The sequence below is a fragment of the Mytilus galloprovincialis genome, chromosome 14 (assembly GCF_965363235.1).
Source record: "Mytilus galloprovincialis chromosome 14, xbMytGall1.hap1.1, whole genome shotgun sequence".
Lineage (NCBI taxonomy): Eukaryota > Metazoa > Mollusca > Bivalvia > Mytilida > Mytilidae > Mytilus > Mytilus galloprovincialis.
In genome coordinates, this window is record NC_134851.1 from 44,439,985 (window position 1) to 44,465,347 (window position 25,363).

Consider the following 25,363-nt stretch of genomic DNA (forward strand, 5'->3'; position numbering starts at 1 on the left):
AGTTATTAATTTTGGAATAAAAGGAATATTCTAAAGGAAAAGTTTAAATAAGTCTTTATTCCTCCATTATTATTTCAATTTTGAAATTACTATAGTTTGTTTTATTAACAACATTCGATCTTTCTTTATTGGAACTTTTGTCTTTTCTTCTTTAAGATTCAGTGAACTACTTCAAACAATACATTAATAAATTCAATTTCTTTATGTGTATATAATTTCATCATGTGTTTCAGAAAATAATAGTATTTATTATAAAAATAAAAGGGATCCTTTACCATAAATTCTTTAGAATAATGTAACCTTTTAAAACACACAAAAAAATATTATTGGAAAATAATGTTTTTTATGAATAATTATATATTATTTTTAATTCACTTTCTGTGATTACTTTGTGTATAGTTTTTCCTGTATTTATATCATCTTTTTAATTATATCAAGTGTTATTTTGAATTTATTCACAGTATATAATTCAAAACAAATAAAAATAATTAGTTATATTAATTCGTTTTTCAAATTCAACAATCTCTTATCACTTGCAAATGCAATGATGCTTACCAAACAACATTTAGAATTTGATATACCACACAAGCTTAAATCTGTGTTATCACTAGTAATGACCTTGTGACACAAACATCTGTATTACTGTTTAATCATTATGGAATGCATATATCCGTTAAACGTTTCAAGTGCAATTATATCTTTTATCTGACAACCAATTAGCATCAAATTATAAAAGGATAGTAACTATGTCTTTTTTAGCAATCTATGTTAATTTGATACATTTCTGTAGTAAAATAGAATTTACATTTATAGTCAAACTTTGTATGTCGGTTTCTGAAAAGTCACAACTTTCTAGATACGAGATTGTTGCATTAACCCATCGAATAGTTCTTATTTTTTGTCTTGTTTGGTCTCTTTTGGAAAGTTGTATTATTGACCTCAATGCCACATTCTTTTTATTCTTGTATTAACTGTTAATTGGCGATACAAAATGTATCATTGTATATTGCTTCCAGTAAAACAAATACAAATAGTAAACACGGTATAGTTTCCTTAACAAGGAATGCTTGTTCAAAAGCCAAATGGAATCGTCATCGTAACTTTACGAATAATTTTAACGCTTTTTTGTCATACAGAATAAATAGGCATGCCTTTACAACTTCCATAGCGCTTCAATAATTATCATACTGGCCAAGGTCGAAATATATTCCAAAGAAGTCAAATAAAACAATGAGAGTTGTAAATGATCAACAGAATACGATGACACACAATCTCACATATCAGTACCATGCATTTGTTTTGCCAATTGATTCAAGGAATGATTGTGCCCTGACGGACGCATGGTCAGATAGACGAATAAAGACTCTCTGTAGCTTATTTAGAGAGTCCAGGGATATCAAGTTTGAAAAGGGTATAACTGTGTTGCCATTAAGTGTAATTACTTAGTATATGCTAAATCTGGAAGACTCTGTTTAATAGATAGACTTCATACCTTAAGATCTGTATCACTTAATGTATTGTTTTTTTTCTCTCTTGTTAGTTTAAGGTTCTGTCATTATAGTCAGAATTCGAGCTAGTCCTGCTTTCTTTGATCAGTGTACAAAGTCGAATAATATATTTGCTAGAAGATTTAAATGTCAATGGTTAGCGGCTTACAGCATATACGCAGTTATCTTCCTCTGACACCCATCTCCCCCCAAAAAAGACTAGAGAACAGAAATTTTATCATTTTGGTATACATGTAGCTCTAACTAGAAGTAAAACACCCTAGCAGAAGTGGGGCGTCTTTTTGGCAGCGCTGAATATGTAAAACCCTGTCACCTCCGGTCTGATTACGAACGTCTAGTATAATGTTTCGTGTCAAAAAAGAGTGTCAGTCCTTGATTAGTAGATGGCCTTTGCAAACCAAAATGTATATCCCTATCATATCAGCCAAAAACTTCCAGGGCAGTCAACATTTTATTGACCACCATTTCAAACAGGGAAACTAAATATGCACCACATATTGCAATGGTAACGTTGTAGTTATATTGAGGATGTATTCTTCTGACATTTCAGTCTCGTTCAGTCTCGTTGAAATCTTGTTCTGGAATTATTTCTAAAAAATGTGATACAAGTGAAAAATATCAATGAATTTAGAAAATGTTATAATCAATCTTAACTCAGTGAAAAAAAGGGTCTTTCCAATGAGCAGTTTTTGAGTTATCTTTTTTTTTCAAATTTTATTACCAATCAAGTCAGTCTATTTAGCCAAAATTTTGAGAAAATGGGTGAGGGATACAAAAAATGATTTTTACCAGAAACATGTACATCCAACTTCACTTTTTTTCTTTTTTAAATTTCTTAGATATGTATTTTTTTAATCATTTATAACAAAGAAGTTGAAATATATGCAATTTTGTACTTAAAACGGAGAAATGTTGCTTGCTGTACTGATTTAATTGAGTTGATTTTTATTCTAAAACCTTTTTTGAAATAAAGAATATTTATTATGTTAACATATTTCATAAAAAAATTATATGGTCGCGTTGCTTTTCTAGGTTTAATTTACAGTTGTCAAGAGTTACCGTCAATCTCGCATACAAATAACAGTAAAAGGAGTAGGTCCGGTAAGGACTCATTTTGGCCTCAAATTTCAGTTTCATTTGACAAAAAATTTTGCCCACTTTTTAAAGACTTAAGTGTCTATTTCACTTAATTTAATTAGTATAAGTGAAAGATTTTAACTGAGTTAGTCATTAAAAACGATCCGATTCAAGCTCAAATATGAAAAATCTCTCAAATATGCCACAAAACGTCACTTTTGAGATGGTTTTTGTCATGGCCGCATCCGTGTTCATCCAAAACCTTTATATATGTTATGTATTATCATAAAATACAACTTACATTTCAATATTAAGGATGAACACGAATGCGGCCACTTTCGTTTTACAAGGAAACCGTCTAAAATTTAACTAAAATGATAGAATTTTGAAGATTTCAGTAATTTAGCATGACTTAATGGTGCTACAACCCGATATATGTGCATTGTATTGTCAAAAACAGCCCATATTTATGTAGCAGAAGCATTCAACTGTCCAATAAATAACTAATAGTTTACATTTTAACAATTTTGTAAAACTGTTATATTTTGGGGCCAAAAAGGGGTCTTACCGGACCTACTCCATTGACAACATGGTAAAATTGACACAAAAAAGTATCAATATATGATAAAACTTTCTTATATAAACACCTACCTATAATTTTTTAATTCAAATTGATTCAGATTGGTCCCCTTCATCTTTATTGAAAGTATGACAAAAAGTATAATCGTGGAAATGTGATTTATTTCATGATTAAAGCCCAAAAATAGGTAAAAATTTATGGAAAATGGGAAAATCATCAAACTTTGGTACTTTCAAAGGGCCGTAGCAAAAAAAGAAGTGCACAACCATATGCTTTTTGCTTCACCAATTATTTTTGGACAGTCATATAAACCCAAAAAACAGGTTTAGAAAAAAAAGTTTAATTCTAGAAATTTTGGGCTCCTCGGTGTACATGTACATCCTTAAATCGTATTTTTGTATATAATGAACTCAGATATATAAACCAGGTACCAAATGTAACGTAATATAGACATAAACATATCTAGAAGGATAAAAGGTTGGCATACAGGTTTAAATGATGTTCCTGATGACATACTTATGACACGTTACAGTGACATGTGATTTTTTTTCATAAACTGATTCATTAACTGTGAATTTTCTACAAGGTACAATGCACATAGTTTTGCAACATAAAACAAGAAAGAGTATTGGCCGTGTGACATTGAACATCAATTACATTTGAATTGCACCCAACTAATATACGGATAAATTACATGTATATACCATATACAGAATATCAATTGTACTACCTTTTTTGTCCGCCTATACATTTTATATAGATCTTTCGATGAAACAGGCACGCCTGGTATACATATTGAAAAAACAAAAACAAAATATATTGTTCCAAACATTTAACAAAATAATGTTTCAGCTCTCCTTTGACACCAGAGAGATCCATATTTCTTGCACGTTAAAAACACCTTTGTAGATTAAAAAAAATGCAGGCTAATGCCGCTTTAAGGTATCACTCACACCCCCAAAGTGAAAAGGGGTTAATATAAGTTGCAAAACTTGTTTCCCAATCCAATATAAAAAAATATGTTTAAACTCAACAATAAATTATCAGGTTGTGTCATGTTTATCGATCGCTAACTTCTTTCGGGGAACAGGGACAACATTGTACTTTTATAAATTTCATTGAGTTTAATTTTCGAATTATATTGTCATGATTGTATTGGACGGGACTCAATGCTTTCAATAACTATAACTATAGGTCACAATGCGAGATCTATCAAGGAACAGGATTATATTACAAAGATGAGTGCCATCCGTTATCAAGGAAACACATTGAAATAGACTGTGAACGAAAATATTACAAACAATAGGACAAAACACAATAATCATCAGACTTAGGATCTTTAACGTTTGGAGGATTTCAGACGTCCGAGATGGGCCTAAAACAATCCAATTTTTGAAGTAAATTCATCGAACATTTTGACTCATGAAACGTTTTTTTTTTCATTTTTTTTCATAGAAAATCATAAATTATATATATCTTTTAGAGTAAATGGTATCGTTGATGAGATCAGTCATGCTACAGATGGGTGCGGTCCTAACCTTGACAAAAGTTAACTTAGAGTTAACTTGTTGACTGCTTTTTAAGTTAACTTGAGAATGTTTAAGCAGACCAGCAAGTTAACTTTGTCTACGGTGGACCAGACCTACGGTCCGCTTTTTTATGACTGCTGCAGACCTATCGACGGGTCTGTTCCAGACCAGACCTGTGGACAAGTCTGCTTTTGACCAGTCCTGAGGACAGGTCTGCCCCAGACCAGACATGTGGACAGGTCTGCTCCTGACCAGACCTGTGGACAGGTCTGCTTCTGACCAGACCTGTGGACAGGTCTGCTTCTGACCAGACCTGTGGACAAGTCTGCTATTGACCAGACCCGGGGACATGTCTGCTTATGAAATGTTATCGTTTTTGCGACTTTTCATATCAGACTTGAGCTTTATTAAAATATGTATAAACAACATTCGCATTGTTCTTTCCAAGAAGGCCTCTGATAGCAAATTTCTTTACTCGCTATACTCTACTAGACATTATTAATAACAACATAATTCTTTCATTTTTATTTTTATATATTCTTATAAACAATAGTCAATTACATAGAGCTATCATAGTTTTTTAATTAGAACGCGGATAGAAATTTCAATAGATTATTGGACAGGAAACATAGAGCGCATACGTCGACAACAAAGATCTTTTAAAATAATATTTGTGAAGGCATTTCACATGTCTTATTTGAATATTAAGTTTGTCGACGCCTGCGCTCTATGTTTCCTGGTCCTTAATTTGGTTGAAATCCAGCTCATTTTGTCAAATTTCAACAAAATCCCTTATCTTGACCTTTTTGGGATGTAAAAATAAACGTCTTAGACTTAAACTTTGACAAAAACAGTTCTGTTTATCTTTCTCAAATGTATTTAATGCAACTTAAAACCTTTATTGGCTTGTAACTATGAACTTTATAATTGGGGCCATATATGACCCTTACCGAACTTACTCCTTTATGCGAACAAAAATTTGAAAAAAATATGGCTGATTTACTATGCGGGTATATAGATTTATAAAAAAAAAGTGCACACATGGTCAGTTTTGTTCAACAAGGTCAAATAATTTTGTTGCACAAGTCAGCAAGAGGTATCAAAACTACTGAAATTTTATTACGTATCAATATTTTGAATAAAAGGAGGACATGCTGGCACCCTAAATATATGCAAACAAAACTTTGTAGTCATGTGTTAAAATGATGCTTTCCTCTAAAATACGTCCTTTCATAGATATACATATAAATAAAGTGCAAATATGGTTGAATTTGATAGGTATTGGAATATATATTCAGTGCCCGTTATCATTGTCACCAAGGTCGTTTTTTAATTTATAGATTGGCAAATCACAGATAAATTTGTGTTTCAAGCAACGTTTTATGCGAACTTTATTTTCAAATATTTGTATTAAATCCTGTTTATCATGTTTATATAACGGAAGTATTAGTTTTACTTTATTTTTCGATGTTTATACTACGAAACAAAGATATTAAAAAATATTTTTAAAAATCGATGTAGAGCGGTCCTGGTTACAAGTTAACTTAGTGTTGAGCAGACCAGTCAAAAGTTAACTTGGGAACAGGTCTGGTTTCGATCGGATTTGTCAAAGCAAAAGTTAACTTATGTTAACTTTGTGGCAGGACTGGTCTCGAAGTTAACTTATGTTAACTTTATGACAGGACTGGTTTCGAAGTTAACTTATGTCAATAGCGGACCTGTTTCGAAGTTAACTTTTTGGCAGACATAAAAACAGTCCTAGGACCAAGTCCGCTTTTCAAGTTAACTAGATTTTGGTCCTAGGACTGGTCGGAGCAGTCCTAAATTTGGTCACAGGTTAACTTTGACCAGTCCAAATGACTGGTTATCAAGTTAACTTGCTGTACATGTTAGGACTGCACCCATCTGTAGTTAGATAAAAAAAAGATAAGTACATATATGTTACAGACAATTTAATAAAAGCGGAACCCAGCTACATCTATTTTTCGATCCAATCATGTAATACCTCCTTGAAATTAAACCCCGTTAATACATTTGACATTTTACTATAAATATATATATATATATATATATATATATATATATATATATATATATATATATATATATATATATATATATATATATATATATATATATATATAATGAGACATAATACCCATGTCATTACAGTATATGTGCCAAGAAGATATTTTAAACATGTCATCATACTCTTCAAGCATATACATTAGTAAGTTTAAGTAAACAAAAGCAAAATATTTTTACATGTGGAAGAGAACTATGTTAGAATATTCATTTGAACAATTCTGTAGCTTTTGTTGCGTTCGCCGTATAATTTTGCCGAATAAAACAAACACTCGTTTTCCAGTCAAAATGTATTGTGAGTAAACTGTAGCTCCATTTCTTATGATCTAATTGTGTTGCGATATCATTGTCCCTGGATGTTGGCTGTTGATATGATTAAACGATACCTTCATCGTTATATATCTATAAAAACCAAGAGAGGTACAAATAAAGTAAGGTTGTCAATGAGACAACTGCCCACCAGATTTCAAATGAAGTGAATATAAGCATTATAGGCCATCACACATCAATCGAGTCAAACATGATATCACAATCAGTAGTCGTCATTAAACAGGTCCAGACATGAAAAAAAGTAAAATTATTTTAACAAAACACTGATAATCTCATTTATAACAAAGCACGAAAAAATAATAAGACAGTCATAAAGCAATGGCAAACACTTAACTGCAATGTATGAAGATTATGAAAAGAATTTATACATTAATAAAAACAATAATATGTCTAGCCTGCCTTGACGTTACCTTTCTAAAGAATATTTTTCATCGCGAAGAAGAACCTGATTTGTCAATCTTCTCACATTTTGCTATCAGCGTTATAACCAAAAGTGTCTTACCAACTAAAATTCAAGTGTTACTAAACCGTAGAGCTAACCGCGTCATTTTGGACTTTTATGGATAGTTGTCGCATTGGCAATTATACCACTTGTTTTGATTTTTATAATATTAAATACTTGTTTGTAAATGTATAACTCTTGATAAGAGAACATATTTGGATATGATTAAGTCAAGACTTTGGCTTCGTAGGCTTTAGAGGCATAAATATACTTCTTATATACAATGACATTGTTTTAAAAAATTTGCAATTTAAGTAAATCAAATACACAAACAAAAATAACCAAAATAAATCACTATTTGAATACTTACTCAGAACAGTGATTGTATCTTCTATGGTTTCAGTTGGTCCTACATTGTGTTTTCGCTAACCAAACTACCGGATTATGTACTGGTACTGGCACATCGCACATAAACACATTTTGGTTCGGGAGAAACAATAGCAAGAGGTCGCATAAGGTTTGAGCGTGTCCATTGTTATTTAATGACATTAGTTTGCTACAGTTCCTGTGGATAGAGGTCAAGTCAGTGAAAACCATGATATGTATTGTTTATTTTAAAGAATAACTTAATACATTACTGTGCTTAATTATTTGTAACGTAGAGAACCCTTCAAGCACAGTTTATACTTTGAAAGCAAAAGTTGATAAATCTTTGATACATTATACACAATTAGCGAGTCAATGAGTACCATTACATGATAATTAGCAACAGTTGGACGACACACATGTAAAGTAATGTTACATATCATATTTTTATACCTTACATATATTTCAATCAATTCTATTGGATAAAACGTAATCACTTGACATGGAATAATTCAGTTAATTTTCATAAATTACAAGAAAGGACAAATAATCCTCAACATTAACACCATTATTCACCGGTTAATGACCTTTTAAGTTTGTTTGTTTGTACTTGAGTTACCTCCCATGAAAATTACGTCAGAGACGTAAATAAACAAAATGGCAGCGTTCCCGTTACACTGGTAACCCATCGAGAGACGAGGAAATATGACATTGGACATACAAAGAGCTGAGAGTGTCAGCAGCCGATGATATCTCTTATAAACGGTCCTTTTCAGGGCCATCAATATTTCACAAAAAGATTCTACTTTTGTTATAAATTCGAGAAAATCAAACACAAAAGTATTTTCAAACGTCAGTCTGTGTTATGTTAAAAATATAGACAAGTAAGTGTTAGTTCGGTATAATAAAACAATTGTGGCACCTTAGATTCGATGAATATCCAAAATTGTCAACCCTCAAAAGTTATTTTACTTCGGGCGGCGCCATCAATGAAATAACCTTCTCGTGTTGATAATCTGGTTATTCACCTCTTCAACGGGCCATATTTGTATATTATATTTACGAATTACCGCACACAAATAATTTACATTAAGTGTCTTTTGATGAGGGATATATGTGATTATCAAATTAAATTGTCAGATAACGGAATTGATTTTCTATTTATTAAACGTCCATTAAACCACATGAACTGTTTCTTTCAGGAAAAGTAATTATAGGTATTGTATATCTAGAGAAAAAATAATGTATTAATGTTAATTATTTGGTAAAACCAATTGTATTTGAAACAGTTTCTTCATACATTTTGTATTAACCTACAGAAATAGCATACTATATTAATTATCAGTTGCACCACACTGATGCATCCGATAATTAATCATTGGAGTTAGAACGATACAATTTTCAATGAACCAGTATACATTTTTGTAAAGGGGCCAGCTGAAGTCCGCCTCCTGATGCGTGACTTTCTTGCTGTGTTGAATATCCGTTGGTGACCTTCGTCTGTTTTACTGATTAGTTAGGTTTTTGTCTCTATGACATATTCACCATCTGCTTTCTCTATTTCATGACACTAATAACAGTGGTGTTACGATTTGACATTTAACATAAGATACATGTATGTAACAGCTATTCTCAACTTGCATTTTTGTAACACTCTTTCGATCCAGGAACTACTTTTTAGTTGTTTTAGTGTTTGTCAATTCCGAATTTCCAAGTTTACGCAAATTTTACGGGTTTGTGTACAGTGCATGTCTACTTTCTAAAATTTTGAAATGAATACTTTCAGCTTTAGACGTCATCTAGGAATCTTAGTAACAAACTATGGTTAACAGATTGTCCAACTGTAACCGTTTCTACAACAACAAAACAGAACTTCACTATCATGTTAATGTCTTAATATTCAATATTTGTAACAAATAGTTATCAACATACACTTAAACAAATGCGTACCTCATTCATTGGCTTCTCTTATTTTTTGTTTAAAGTTTAGTACTCTATTTGTTTCGGTATTTGTCAACAAGTGGTATTGATTAATTATGCATTTAGCCAACATTTGTTTTCATATGTTTTCTTTACTTATTATCTTAACTAGATAGAACAAAAGCAATGCAATTGCTTAGTCTTATTGTATGCCATCCATTTTAAAAAAACCAAGAATTTCTAAAAATCTAAATCAAATTAAAAGTATAACATGTATAAGTAAATAAGGTTGCAAATCAATTAACATACACATAAGAACTAACAAAAAATTCACAAACGCTCTTATCGAATATGATAAAATTTCAATAACAGTTTTAAAATGATCGATACATTAGTAAAGCTCTATTAAATGATACACAACACACCAATAAAAAGCGAGTAAAACATTGCGATTCATCTAGCATAATAACCTATACACAAAAGTCATATATTTTGTAAGCATGCATCATGCGTTTAAGTTGTTTTAAGTACATTTAAACAACTCTTTATTTGAATAGTTAAAAAGATATATTATTATATAACATTTTTGTACAAAAAAAGAAAGATAGTTTATAGATTGTATATGTTAAAAGCGCGAATGTTGGATACCTTTATCATAAAGCCTAAACCCCAAACATTTCTCTACGAAGGATGTATCAAAACAAAACTTGTATTAAGAAAAGGTACAACTTGTGAAAAATCATGAAACTGATAGTTTTGATACTAAAAAATGATCAATATAAGTTTGTAATATATTAACTCATTTACTAATATTTCATTTGATATGATTAAATCCATCAATCACATTTTTACTTAATAGTAACTAATCTGTTAAACAATAATTGTGACCTGGTCTGTATTACAATAAGGAAGAACATACATATTGCATTATAATCAATATCACAATAGTAGTTCTATATGGACATTTTTGGTATTACCATCATCTGAAAAGTCTGAACGTCAACATATTTTGTTTTCTTATTTTTTAGATGATTGTTTTTCACATGTCGTCAACCCTGTCTCATTCTGAGAGTTCAGTTGGGTTTAACCACGTCATTATAGAGATCTGTCTCTTTGACAACCTTACCACATCTCTTTATTCTGATATACGTAAATTTGTACAGGTTTACAGATTCAGAGTTTTGACATAAGTCCATGATGCTTGTGATGTTTCATAACACACCTTTAATTGACTTCCGAAGAATCATAGTTCTTAGTCCGAATTTGTCTACACTTTTTTTTCCAAAATGCATTTATCTCCTCTATATTGGGACCTGTTTTTCTAACTTTTATAAAAAATATTTTTGACTCGAGCATCTCTGTAAAAAAAATGATGATTCCTATATGCATCTATAACTATCAATTACAGGGGTACCGAGATATTCTTGTTTTAATGCGCTGTGAACGTAGAAATATATCTTTATTCGAATACCACAAATGGACATCTGTTGTATTTTTCATTTTTTGTTCAAGGTTGCGCATTTGTTACTTTGGTTTTCTGGCCGAAAACCGACATCTCTCTTTATTTATATTTGCCTCCATATAAAATGTACATGGTGTCTTGTAATGCAAATTATGACGAGGTCAATCTGTAGGAAAAATGTAAATGAAACATGTGTAAATGTGTTGCCATAATTGAAGATAACCTTTTTTTAAATAAATGATCTGTTGGTGGCATTGTATGTTGTATTTAGTTACTTTAGTTAGGAAATTTGTTGTTTATTTCTTACATTTGATAACTTACCAACCGTAATCATCGGTGGAGAAATTGTTGTATTGAAAATAGCTGTGTTATTTGAATATGTTTTAGGGACGGACTTGCTCGTCGTAGAAGAAGTCTTAGTTTTAGTAGACTTCACGTTCATAGTAGCAGACAAAGTTGGTGCCAACGATCGTGTTTGATTTAAAATCAAACTCGTTGTAGGAGTATTATTAATTAGTTGAGTAGACATAAATGTTGAAGCGACAGTTGATGGTGGAGCAGCAGTCGTTTTTGGTGTAGGGGTCGAAGTTGGCACAAAAGTCGATTTTGAAGCAGCAGTCGTTGAAATAGAAATCGTATCTAAGGCATAAGTCGATGTTGGAGCAGAAGTCTTTGTGTAAGTAGAAGACGATGTCTGCGTAGAAATCATTGTTGGGGAAACATTCATTGTTGGAGCGATAATCATTGTTGGAACAGCCGTTGTTGGTAGAACAGTAGCCAATCTAGACGTCCTAGATATCTTCTTTGGAGTAGAAGCCGTACTTGTCGGGGTAGTCGAATGTGCAGTAGAAGTCTTAATTGATGTAGACGTGTCTTTTTGAGGAGGAGAAGTCGGTTCTGATGAAGTATTCGATTTCGTCGTTGTATTTTTTGAAGACATCGGAGTTGATGCTGCTGTGGTAGCTGACATCGGTAATGAAGAAGTAGGCGCTTTTGAACTAGGAGTTGCTTGTTGGTTAGAATTAATTGATGAATATGTAGCCATTGTTTGAGTAGTTTTCGTTACTGGAGTAGAAGTCGTGTCTGGTATTAATGTTGCTTGTAGAGAAGATGTCGTTGATGGATTTGATATTCTTATTTGATTAGTAGTTGACGTTGATATAGTATCTTTTGTTGAGACAGTTATCGTTTTAAGATAAGTGTCAGTTGTTTGCATAGTTTCGGTTGATAGATTAGAAATTGTTGTTGAGCTAATAACCACAGTTTGGTTATTAACTGTTGTTGTGATATTGTCCGTTGGTTGGAGATTATCCGTTGTTATGATAGTATTTGTTGTTGGAATAGCATGTGATGTCCTGATAGTATTTGTTGTTGTGGTATTTGTTGTTTCAATATAAGTCGTTTTTGGATTAGAAGTCGTAACGCGAGTTGATTTTCTAACTGTTTGGATTTGTGGTATTATTGTGGTGCTGTATCCAACTACAATAACCGAAAGCCCTGGTAGGTAAAAAGACATTAAACAGTCAAAGTCAGTTATTAGTCATTTTCAGTTTCATAACAATGTGAAATATATTTATTTTACGTACATGTTTACACCATTACATATCAGATATAACACTGCTGCTTTGATAGATGTATATTTTTTTACCTGCCCAATGTACAATATATGCGCTAAAATTTAGTAAAAAAACGCGTTTCCGTTTCAACTTCACAAATTATACATTATGGTCTTTGATTGTTGACTTTATATACTTTCTGTGTTTCTTTCAATTTGTATGTTTTAACGTTGATGAATATTAGAACACAATGCAAACTTCTGAACAAATATTTCGACATTTTACCTTCAATATTAAAGATAAAGAAATATAGCCTGATTGGCAATTAGATAACTCTACACAAGAGATCCAAATGATACAGGAAATTAGCAACTATAGGTCATCTACAATGAGCAAAGCCCCAACCGCTTTTATATATTTCAATATAATGGATTATATGCGGTTGTCATACAGTTTCACCTACATATACAAAAAAAGGTTGATTCACAATGGGATATTTTTTGGGGGGATTCCAAGTGTTCTAGTCTAATACAATGTATGTCTCTGGCATCATGTGCATAGAGTTTTTTTTATAAGATGACTGCTTGTTCCGGTTCCACGCTACTTTCAACTATCTTGTCGTAATCGTGGCGGGAATTTTTACCAGTGGAGGAATTTTGAGTACCAATTAAGGGTTTTGCTCACAACTAACTTTAGTGACAGATATCACTACGCAGTGTTTAGCATGTAATCTAAATTTACAGTTATGTATTTATGATTCGCAATATTTAGTTTAATTGCTCAACATGTTCGAAACACTTTGTAATTCCTTTGTATTTTATCAACATTGTTTGGGCTGTATAAAGTGCTTTTATTGATACCTTAAAGTATAATGTATAGTAGTACAATTTAGTAGATATCGACCACAACGTACAAGTCAGTTCACATATCATTGTGTTTTATATAATTCTATTAAAATATATAATCTAAAGAAACTTACATATCTGAGCAATGTATACGTAAAAGGTTGAATATGCCTTAAAAAACATTTCTGTAATAATAAAACAACAAAATAGACAAAATAAAGTTTAAGCATGATAAAAAATGAAAATTTCTCTTCGAACATCAGTGTTGCATTTTAAAATCAATTATTCCGTACTAATACCAGGCTATTGAAATTGTATTTGTTGAGATTAAACGTCGATTTTTGTAATATTACAATGAATAATTTAATCCATGAACACATTTAATGTTTTCAGTTAAGTTTTCTTACATTAGTGGTTCAACTGTAGCGTAAAACACGGTTCAATTTTGAGCACTTACTGTTTACACAATGTCAGAGAATTACATTAGCTTTTGTTTAATAGTATTAACCTAAGTGATGAGGACACATTTGTCCGTAATTATGTCAATATAATAAAGACCAAAAAGCACTCTATGTGGTAATTACTGCAATTCTTTCTTTCTTTTCCATTGAATATAATTCCAATTATGATCTCTTTCTTCGCGGAATTTACAAGATTCGTCTTAAACAAATACGATACCTGGCCACGATACCTGGCCATTGAGAATAAGAAAAATAAAACTCGCAAATTAAAAAAAATATATGCCTTATAAACTTTTTTTTAAATAAAAAGCAGTATCTCTATATATGTATGCAGTTTATACTCACGAAGGAATCCGCTGTGTTTAGCAAACAGCTGTAACAACGTAACCTTCGTCACATTACAATATGTGTTTTATAAATAACATTTAACTGTATATATCACGAATGAAATGCAATACTATTTTGATTCCTCTTACCTTAGTCGGACATATACAAATGTCCCCCGGAGTGTAAAAATATGCATAAAGATAAGCGAAAACAAATATAAAACATTTCATACAATTTGAACCCATTGATTAAATTTGCACTTTGTGTAGATTAGTTTTTATCATAGATATTTTTAAATAAATAACTCATTCACTTCTCAATCTTAAATTTGTAGTATTTTGTTATTGATATTATCATGATTATTATAATATACATGTAGTTTGAATTTCGTCATGTTTGGGAATGTCAATAGATAACTACAGTTGTTAACTCTTGTAGCTTAGGAATATGCAATTGTTGTTTTAATCCTCGTAAAATTGAATCTTATGCATGTAGTTGTTTAATTATATAACATATAGATATAGGAAGATGTGGTGTGAGTGCCAATGAGATGTCGATATAACATGTATGATTAAATGAGTTAATCATGGATCTTAAATGTCAAATGTCTACTATGTGTGTTACATCTTTCCGAAGTAACGTAGATATATTGTATTACTAGAGTAATATGAATATGCTGTATTCAGACTAACTGTGAATCAGAGAAATAACGCGAATGTTAATCGTCGCAGATTGGTGAAACAATGATCTTCTTTTTATAACATTAAGAAACCTGTTGAAATGAATTAAAGTAAAGTAGGTAAGAAAGGTCTAAACGGATAGCTCAATCCGCCAAAACATGCTGATTCACAGTATCCACAATTTTAATTATATACTGTGGATTCATTTATTTTCGTGGGTACCAATTTTCGTGGATAGAGGAAAAATTACATTTTTGTTGATATTAAATTTCGTGGTTTTGGCAAAGTCTGCATACAAACCTATAGAAAATATGTTATTCGTTGAACATTTAATTTCGTGGTTCACCTGTACCCACGAAATCCACGAAAATTGGTATCCAACGAATAATAATGAATCCACAGTAACGTATTTACATGAAATAAAACGAAACTTAAATGCAGATCTGAACTTATAAAACCGCAGTCCCGTTGGGCCACGCTCGCACTACGATATTTGAAAAAAAATGAAAATTTTAACGACCGAAGTGCGATCATTCAGATTGAAGTAATGTCGTCGTACGGTTGTAGTGTGGTCTTCAAAGTCGGGATGAGCGTGGCCAACTTTGAACGTGTTCAAAACAATCGTGATGACATCATGTCATAGTAGAAGCTCAGTGAGAGGACAGTAATGTCGTTGTAAGATCACAAATGTCGCTGTACCATCGTAGCGACAGCGTATACGTAGCGAAAACGCGATTCTAGTTGCGCAGACTGTGCTACGATCTCACATCGTCTGTATGTGATTTTGACTTCTTATTCTTTATATCAAGCAACTCAATCATGCTTGACACATCTGTGTCATCCCTATTATCGTCATTTGATCTTGATGGACCAGCAATAAGTAAATGTTGTTATTCAGGTTGGATTGGTCGGTCCGGCATATATCTACTGGAACATGATTCGTTACTATCAGATCTCCCTCTGACTTTACCCTTACACTTACGTATATTCTGGTTGCATGACTGCGTTGTTTCCGTATGTTTCTGCGTTATCTACGTATCAATGAAAAAGAGAAGGAACGATACAGTATTTATATGGAATGTTGACGTTGTTGCTGGGATCTTAGAACGATCGTGATAAGAACATGCTATAATCGTAATAGAACCATGGTAAGATCGTGTTGCAATCGGATGAATCGTAGTATGGTCGTAGTCAGGACTTGACGGGCGTAGAAAGATCGTGATAATCGTAGTGGGGTCGAAGAATAAGCGTGGTGAAAATGTTGTTTAATCGTAGCGGGATCATTGAAGAAGCGTAATGAGGACAAAGTAGCATTATGATTGAAACAATAACCTACATTTTCATGCCACTGGTACTGCAAGTTCAGTACAATCTGAATTTATTTTAGATCGCGGTGCGCGTTGTTCCATCGTGAATGAATGAATGAGTGAATGAATGAATATATTTTATTGCGGAAGCAGACAAAGTGCTATAACAAAATGACATAATATACAATTACAATAATGACAGTAAACAAACAGAAAACAACACAATATGGTCATAATAAGCACATAATTACAACTGCTATGCAATGATAATTTGTGATCTTAACTTCCATGCCGCATTGAGAAATTTACACGATTGTTTAGTTAGACTCTATGGTCTAGTGGAACTAGAGTTGCTTAACGACGATACAACATACACGCGCCAAATAATAAGTTTCTTAAGATTTGTAGAACATGAATGCTATACGATAGAGGCAAACTGTTTCGAAAAATAAAACCAACAATCACTACATAACGGAATAGTGAAAAACCATATTCATTTCCTTGTTTTACGGTAATGTTGGGTTATAGATCCCTTACATAAAGATCCAAATGACGTAATCTAATTTCTTTTAATCTCACTAATTCGTTTGTTTTTGTGTTTATCGGTACTAACATTGGTGCTTTTACAAACGATATCAAAATAAGTAAATAGGTATTTATCAACTGATATGAACACTAATTGTCCTTCATTTTATCATGTTATAACCATACTTCGGCATTGCACTAGGCCATGCCTTTTCAAAGTATTAATGACTTCTTTGAATTAGGTTTTGCGTGTGTTCTGGTTTGTTTGTCTGTGGACATTTAACAAGTCTTGTCGACATTACGGTATAAGCCTTTTAAGTCTATTTCCTAAAGTTTGCTTATTTTTTGTTGGTAAACTTTGTCTTAGGTAGGAAAGGTGTGAATGATTACACACATGTCAAAATCTACAACATTATGATATATATGTACCTGGTCCTAGTTAGGAGACAGAAAACTATGGTATCTGCGTTATATCATACCAATTATCGTAATTGGTATTTTAATTATTAATAAATGTATATCATGTTCATATCGGAATATGAATATCCACTGTTGTATGTTGTGATTTATTATTGACTGTAACTTGTAAATAGTTGTACAAACATAACTGAGAATATGGTGAATTTCTTTTCTTTGTTGATGTTGCTTTTTATTTTTAAGAATTAGTTTACCTTTAAAACTTTGTAGGTTGTGTTATAAATCATACAATTAAAAATTTACAACCATAAAAATAACACTTTTTAATGGCAAACAAGAAACTTTTAAATTCAATATGTATCAAAACATTGCTGCTTTACAGAGAAGATTATTTGAAAAGAAAATACATATAGAAAAAGGATATTATTGATATGTACATACGGGCACACATTTCAATCAACTTATTCTTTTATCAAGTGACATCTGATAAATGCACTCCATCATAATTAAATTGAATGTTTTATCGTATCTTAAGAATACAAAATTGGGAGCAGATAGATTATTTGTAAATCAACTTTTTTATCTAAACAAACATGGCAGACGGAAGGTATGTGCATGAAATTGTTTATGTTAACATATTCAATGGTTAGGCCATTTGTATATCAATATACGTTATAAGCTCACATTAGAGTATTACAGATGTAAGTTTCTTGATATTTACCTAGTTAAGCTACACATTGCTAATTTATGTCGAAGTTGAAATGAGCACACGAGCTACGGATAAGGATTATTGTCTTGCTTATAGTGTGCCATCCGTCATGCAAGACACTTATTATGAATATGTTCCGGACCATATGAGTATGTTTACCATACGCTTATGGTCATGACCATATGGTATATACTCATATGGTTCGACCGTACGCGTATGGTCGGGGTAATTAACATGTTTACTTTAAATACGTTTAAACTCTTCATAAGGTATGACCCTTCTAGTTGTCACGTCGTTTAAAATGCCATTTTATTATATTATAATAGTAAAAAAAATTCTCTAAATAAAACTTTGAAGTTTCACACAGTTAATTTTACCCACTATTTGTAAGTAAAATAAAGATGTCAAAATCAAATGCACATATTGAAAAAGGAAGCTTTTTTACTTTACGTATACCGTTTGTTGACAGGGCGTCTATTTATTTTATATACCACGTTTATTGTGAAATGTACATCACCTGCACGGACCATAGTTTAAATAAGTTGTCCTGTGACTGCAGTAATGTTACGATATTGGAGATCTAAAATTTCTTGAAAACACATCGGAATAGCCCGTAACCTAGGTATCACCGAATGCAGCTGCTAACTTTCAAAGGAGTAACTGAAAAGGATCGTGCAAATTCAGAAAATCAATGGTACCGTTCGGAAGTAAATATCAGCATAAGCATACATGCAAGAATACAATTAGCGATGACAACTATTATCTACTGACTGTATATTTAATCTTGATGAAGCCTTTGATTTATAACAATAATACGTGTCTATGTATACGTAAATATCATTGTGTTTTTAAGATAAAGTTTATTGTATTATTGGAACGTTTCAAATGCATATTTGGAAAAAAAAACCTATATGGTTCAAATACTCACATTGTTCGGCCCGTTAATAATTAAACTAGTGTTTACTCATATGGCCGACCATACGCGTATGGTCAGATGATATGAGTATACGCATATGGTCATGACCATACGCGTATGGTCCAAATACTCGTATGGTTCGGAATAAATACACATGTTGTACTCTCTATCATTCGGAGATGTATACATCAAGGAAAGGAAGACTTGGATTAGCTACTTAAAGTGAAATACATCCGTGTTGATCTGTACATATCATCTGTGTATACAAAATCCTTTTACAAGTAAAATCACAAAAAAACTAAACTCCGTGGAAAATTCAAAACGGAAAGTCCTTAATTTAATAGCAAAATCAAATGATTGCACACATCAAACGAATGAACAACATAATAATTTCTGACTTGGTAGTGGCGTTTTCAAATGTAGAAAATGGTGGATTGAACCTGTTGGTTATACATTCATTTTGATGATCATTAGACATAAATCACCATAAATACACGACTTAAAGCAGACCAAACTATATCAGCTGCCCTTGAACACGACCAATTTGATGTTATAATTTGCCGTTGTTGTGCATTGCAAATCAAAATTGTCGATTTTTTTATAAGACCTCAAGGAAAAAATGAAACGGCTCTAAATAATCAACTTTTTTTAGTATTCCTTGTGCTCTACATTATATGACAAACGCTCTTAGTGTTTCTTTTCTCATTATATCCAATAATCGCTGACTTACATATACTTTTCGTGCATATTACATGCATAGCTAGGGAAATGTGACTTTTTTTTATCAACAATGGCCACGTGATGATTATTTAACAAGTCTTACTCTTGTAATATAGGACAATATTTAGTGACAATTTTAAATTTCTTTTCAACGTATTTGAGTTCATTGGTATTTTCAAGCGCAAATGATGAAACGTCAACGTATATTTTCGAATTCTGCTTTACGAAATGTGTAAACAAAACGCACTCATATATGCACGTACAAACTGAAGATAGTACCAGTTTGGCGTAGCATTGTAATTAAAAATGTTTGCGTAACCTTCAAAAGGTGAAGAGGAGTTGACTGGATCAAAACACTGCCTAGCTGATATATTCATTTTCAATTCATGTATATGTTCCAGACCGTATGAGTATTTGGACCGTACGCGTACGGTCTGGACCGTATGCGTACTTTTTCAAAATACGCATACGGTCGGACCGTACGCGTACGGTCTGACTAATATTCAGAAGTTGGTCAAGTTTATTAGATACAAATGTATATGGCAGATCAACATAACTTATATCTGAAATTAATATAAAAAGTTTAATAGCAATTGAAATATAAACTTTTCATATTATAACTATTTAAAAAAAATCACGCTTATTTAATTTGTTAATCTCTTGTATTTAGTATGTCAGTAATTCATCAATAGCAGCCCAGTATGCTCATTGAAATTGAAGTTATCGGAAATAGACATAAAGTGGGAGAACAATAGTTTTAAAATATTTAGAAACTTTACAAAAAAATGCATATGCAAAGGAACATGCATGAACAAAACATGTTAATGTAAAAAAAATATGACGTTCTTTGTGGAAACCAGTGTCACCTTGAGTAACAAAATAGAATTATCGGATAAACAAATATTTAATTTCAATTATTCGCTTATTCACTTTATCCATCTAACTGTAATTATAACAATTTGTATAACGAAAAATAAAGATTTTGATAAATATAAAAAAGAAGATGTGGTATGATCGCCAATGAGACAACTATCCACAACAGACCAAAATGACACAGACATTGACAACTATAGGTCACCGTATGTCAATGTTTGTTTGAATTTAACCCATATGATCCCAAAACATGTATGGTCAGTTGGACCGTACGCGTATACTAATACGGTCCGACCGTACGCGTATGGTCAGACCGTACGAGTATACATATACGGTCCGGACCGTACGCGTACGGTCCAAATACTCGTATGGTCTGGAACATATACAGATTGTTATCATCGTTGCCTTGCATTTAACCCATTGCTCGGCTTAATTCTAGACTAAATCAAATGTTTCTCTTGCTGTTGATATGACAATCTAAGCCGAAAGTAACATATTTCGAAAAAGTAAGGTCAAAGTCTATCCGCAGGAAAAAGGTTGCAATAGCAATCGGGATGCTGAAGGGCAATGCTCACATTGAACATTTGCTCTCATTATGGTATCTGTCTTCAGTCTTTAATAACCCAAAAACATGTAGAACTTTTTCAAACACACAAAATGACTTCTACTTTAACATGAAAACATTGAAATTGAAGTTTGTGTAGACTATAGCACTTCAGCGTTACCATTGCTATCACCGTTACACATCGCATATATTTTAAAACATCGTCACAATGCCATCTTTGCACTTCAGCTTTTAACCATCGCACCTCAGTATGAACATTGCGGTTCCGAGTCTTATTCATATATGTAATGCATATTTTGAAACAATGTGGGTGTTCCTAAATATTGTCTTTGATCTCTTGGTTTACAAAATTACTCAAACGATTGTACGAGCCTTAAACTGACTTTTTTCCCAAATTATCATAAGTATGTGTCATCCGGACCACAAAAAACATTTGGTATAATATACAGTACTCCGCCATAAGTATTCGTAAAACAACAATGGCGGTCACGTCACGGAAGGCCAAACAAGATTTGACCGTCGTCTTCATGTCACATTTGGGATTACGTGATGACATCAGAGGCGTATGCACTTACGTTGTAGCTAATGTAAACAAAATGGGTCGCAAGGGAAAATAAATGACATCTGATCAGAAAAGTCGTCTCGCTGCATTAAATGATGCAGGTTACATATAAAGTGACATCTTCAAATTGACGGGCATTAAACAGAGTACTGTTCACAGTTTTTTGAAGAGGTATGACCACCGGGGTGATATAGAAAACATTCGGAGAACAGGCAGACCAAAATCCTTTCATGACCAGTACATGAGAAAACTTTCCCGTTGTGTAAAAAAAAAGCCGTAAATCGTTATCTGAAATTACTAATATTTTTAATGAGAGCATTGTTCGACCTTTCTTTAAACGAACTGTTGAACGTAAATCATATTCTGATGGCTTCCACAAGCGGTCAGTAAAGAAAAATTAATCGTATCCGTGAGGTCAACAAGAACAAACGAATGGCATATTGCAGGGGGAATTTACATAAAACTGTTCATGCACACTGGAATAAAGTAATCTTCAGCGATGAGTGCAAGGTAGTCATTGGGCAGGATTCTCGTGTCAGTGTCTGGATAAAGGTCAGAGAAGGGTAGCTTACGGATTGTATTTGCCCTCAATCTCAGCGCAAGTATAGTTTAATGATCTGGGGATGCATCACTTACCGTGGTGTCGGAGCTATTACTGTTGTTGAAGGGAACTAAAATGCATTAAAATACATTGACATGATTGACAAAAACTTATGGCCAGTGGTTGTTCGTCATTTTCCAGATAATAACTACGTTTTTCCAGATGATAATGCCCCAGTCCATCGAGCCCGATTTGTTCAAGATTTTCGTAGGGAAACGGGTCTAAAAGCATGAACTGGCCAGCTCAGAGTCCCGACCTCAATATTATTGAGAATTGTTGGAGGGTATTAAAAAGAACACTGAAAAAACGAACTCAGATAATAAATAATACCTGGAACGTGAAATTCGTGACATATGGAACAAATTAACTGTTACTTACCTAAAATCGTTGTATGACAGCATTCCTAGGAGGATTTTACGAGAAATTAAGAACAAAGGAAACATAACAAAGTATTGAGGTAGGATTTTTTTTTGTTACTTGTTAAATAGTTCCAATTTTTTTCAGGTGCAGATTTATATTTATTTGCGGTCATTTTGTTTTAACGAATACTTATGGCGGACGACTGTAGTATATGTCATGCCTTATGTCAGTCGAATGAATAATCATGGTAATGGTTTCTCACTGTATTTACTATATTGATAACATTTATGTATCTTAATATGGTTATTAAAATTTCTGATTTAATCCCTGTGACCAAGTTAAATGCTAGTTAGACCTGGTCATCACCAAAAAATGATATTAATTTTGGGCACCGATTTGGTTATTTCTATCTATGTTCTATTGTACTAATTCATTACCATGATCATGTTTGTTCAGAAAAAAAGGTCTTTGGTGTCATGGTTCAACTTTTTATTTGTTCATGGTTAATTGTCTTGCAGATGATTTCTTCGTGTTGACCTACACAAATGTAGTTTATAAAACAAACAGTTATGTTGTATAGGTTCCTGTTCCTAGTAAGTATGGCTGTATAGTTAAATATATCATAGCACAGCTGCAATAAAAAAATACGCCTTAAATCTTGGGTGACAATATTTTTTTCAATACAAATATCATTGGTTTTAAATGTCTATTGATGGCATAAATAAGACGGTATAATAGCTTTAATGAATTTGGAATTTCAGTGATTTAGAAGCAAGCATCTACTGAAGAAATCTGGATACGACATAAACCTCTAAACTATAAAATGAATATAATTTCTGATATAAATATATACTTTTTCTAAAGCCAGTGTTTGTTCAGCGAGCGGTGTGTGTCTTCCAAACACACACGTTTGAAATATACGATAATGATAAACGAAAGAAATATTTCTGTGTAGTGATGACACTTTTAGCACTTCCAAATCTGGTGTTGCAGACATTGTAAAATGTACATGTTTAGATGTTACATTACTGCATTTTGTTGTAGTGTTCTGTTTACTGCTGATAACTGTATTTTTTTAATTTTATTTTGATAAGATATTTGTTCTTTGAAAACGATTGAATTATACACAGATAATGCTGGTTTTAAGGCTTGTTTTGAACTAACATTTCAGGTCTAGAATTCTGAATATTTTGGCATTAAAAAAGTGTTTGATAACACTAGTATACTGTATGTTATGCACAATATCAAGTCTGAATGGTTTAAAATAGTTATGAAATAAACAGAAAAAAATATTTACCTTCACCTTCACAAATGTGTTTTGCACTGGAAACGTTGTACTGGGAGTAGAATTTATAAGTTATGAATGTTCATTGCCTTGCACACGAAGTATAACAACTAAAACATATATTTTAGGTTAATACATGTCATATGTGTGCAGGTTTCCCATTGAACTGTCCACAACCAGCGCAAAAGGACATTGTACTGATCCGGCTAAATATTTCTGTCTGGAGAATGATCTTATCAATGAATATTCTGAAAACTGCACAGTACCCGATTTTCTAATGTAAGGTAAATAAGGAAATGTGGCATGACTGCATAAGGACTCCAAACCACTTGATTTGATGACGCGGATGTTAAAAGCCCCGAGACAAGAAAATTTAGACAATCCTGTTTAGATAAACGGTGGCTTGATTTATAATTATATATGTACATGTACTAAATCGTATCATCGACACAAGGACATCATTCATTAATACAAATCGACATGCAGACATCTTATACGTTCAGGTATTTCACATCCAATATTGTATTGTAGTATTCTTAACAAAGCACAAAAATGTCGGCATTTACCTCAAAATCTAACAAACATATTTAATAGACTTATTCGGAAAGGATATAATTACGATACTGTTGTAAGGTTATTAATGATTGCATATATCAATTGTGGTTTTATGATTGATTCTATCATAGTATCTTTGCATCCAACCAAGAAATAGATCTATCAATCAATCATATTTCAGAGGGGAAGACCGTTACCAAATGTTTATTTTTTAACAAATGGTTTATATTTTGAAGTTATTGTTCTTATTTTGTAAATGAGTTTTTAGCCCTTATCTACAAATAAATGTTTTGAAAGATGCTGCATTTAGATACAAACCCCATCAGAAATATAAACTAATATTTACTTAAACAGTGAATAAATAATATAGGATAAGTTTAAACAAAACAATTAAAAAAAAACAAAACAAAACAAACAATAAAGAAAAACTATCAAATCAGTAAATAAAACCGTAGTAGTAAATATGAAGGACAAGTAATCTTAGTAATTATTTTGTTTTTATACTTCTTATTGTGTTTCTATATCAGCACACTAGCGAAGTTTGGTAGAAAATACTACGTATTTTAAATGTACAAATCATTAATAAAAGGCAATTGAGAAACTATATAAAATAAATACAACCATAATAATACAATCCTCATAGAACAAAAATTACTGATGTGCTAGTCGTTGATAGAGGGACACGTTTTGTCATCGTAATATTATATTTTGATAGTTAATCAAAGAATGCAAAACTGGTCAATACCCGTAATTTTTAAAACGATGCGTCATGAAGGAGACACAAAAAACACATGGGGATT

At 32.2% G+C, this 25,363-nt stretch overlaps 1 protein-coding gene across 2 annotated transcripts; it reads right to left on the reverse strand.

Annotated features, from left to right (window-relative positions):
• Positions 1–6,821: 6,821 nt before the first annotated feature.
• LOC143059019 (uncharacterized) lies at positions 6,822–14,590 on the reverse strand. Of its 2 annotated transcripts, XM_076232481.1 has the most exons (6): positions 14,507–14,590; positions 13,835–13,885; positions 11,621–12,796; positions 9,698–9,770; positions 7,922–8,116; positions 6,822–7,181 (listed from the first exon to the last, which is right to left on the reverse strand). In XM_076232481.1, exons 2-4 carry the CDS (start codon positions 13,881–13,883, stop codon positions 9,706–9,708), a joined length of 1,290 nt encoding a protein of 429 aa, XP_076088596.1. In that variant the 5' UTR covers positions 13,884–13,885; positions 14,507–14,590; the 3' UTR covers positions 6,822–7,181; positions 7,922–8,116; positions 9,698–9,705. The 2 variants fall into 2 exon arrangements, with proteins under 2 accessions (XP_076088596.1, XP_076088597.1); XM_076232482.1 differs by lacking the exon at positions 9,698–9,770.
• Between the last annotated feature and the right edge of the window lie 10,773 nt (positions 14,591–25,363).

Excerpts from the sequence above, each read along its gene's own strand:
- LOC143059019 (XM_076232481.1), bottom strand. The coding sequence starts at position 13,883 with ATGTTTTTTAAGGCATATTCAACCTTTTACGTATACATTGCTCAGATA. Across the intron at positions 12,797-13,834 it reads CGTATACATTGCTCAGATAT|GGCTTTCGGTTATTGTAGTT; the intron begins GTAAGTTTCTTT and ends TTTACCTACCAG. Across the intron at positions 9,771-11,620 it reads TCCACCGATGATTACGGTTG|AAACGGTTACAGTTGGACAA; the intron begins GTAAGTTATCAA and ends TTGTTGTTGTAG.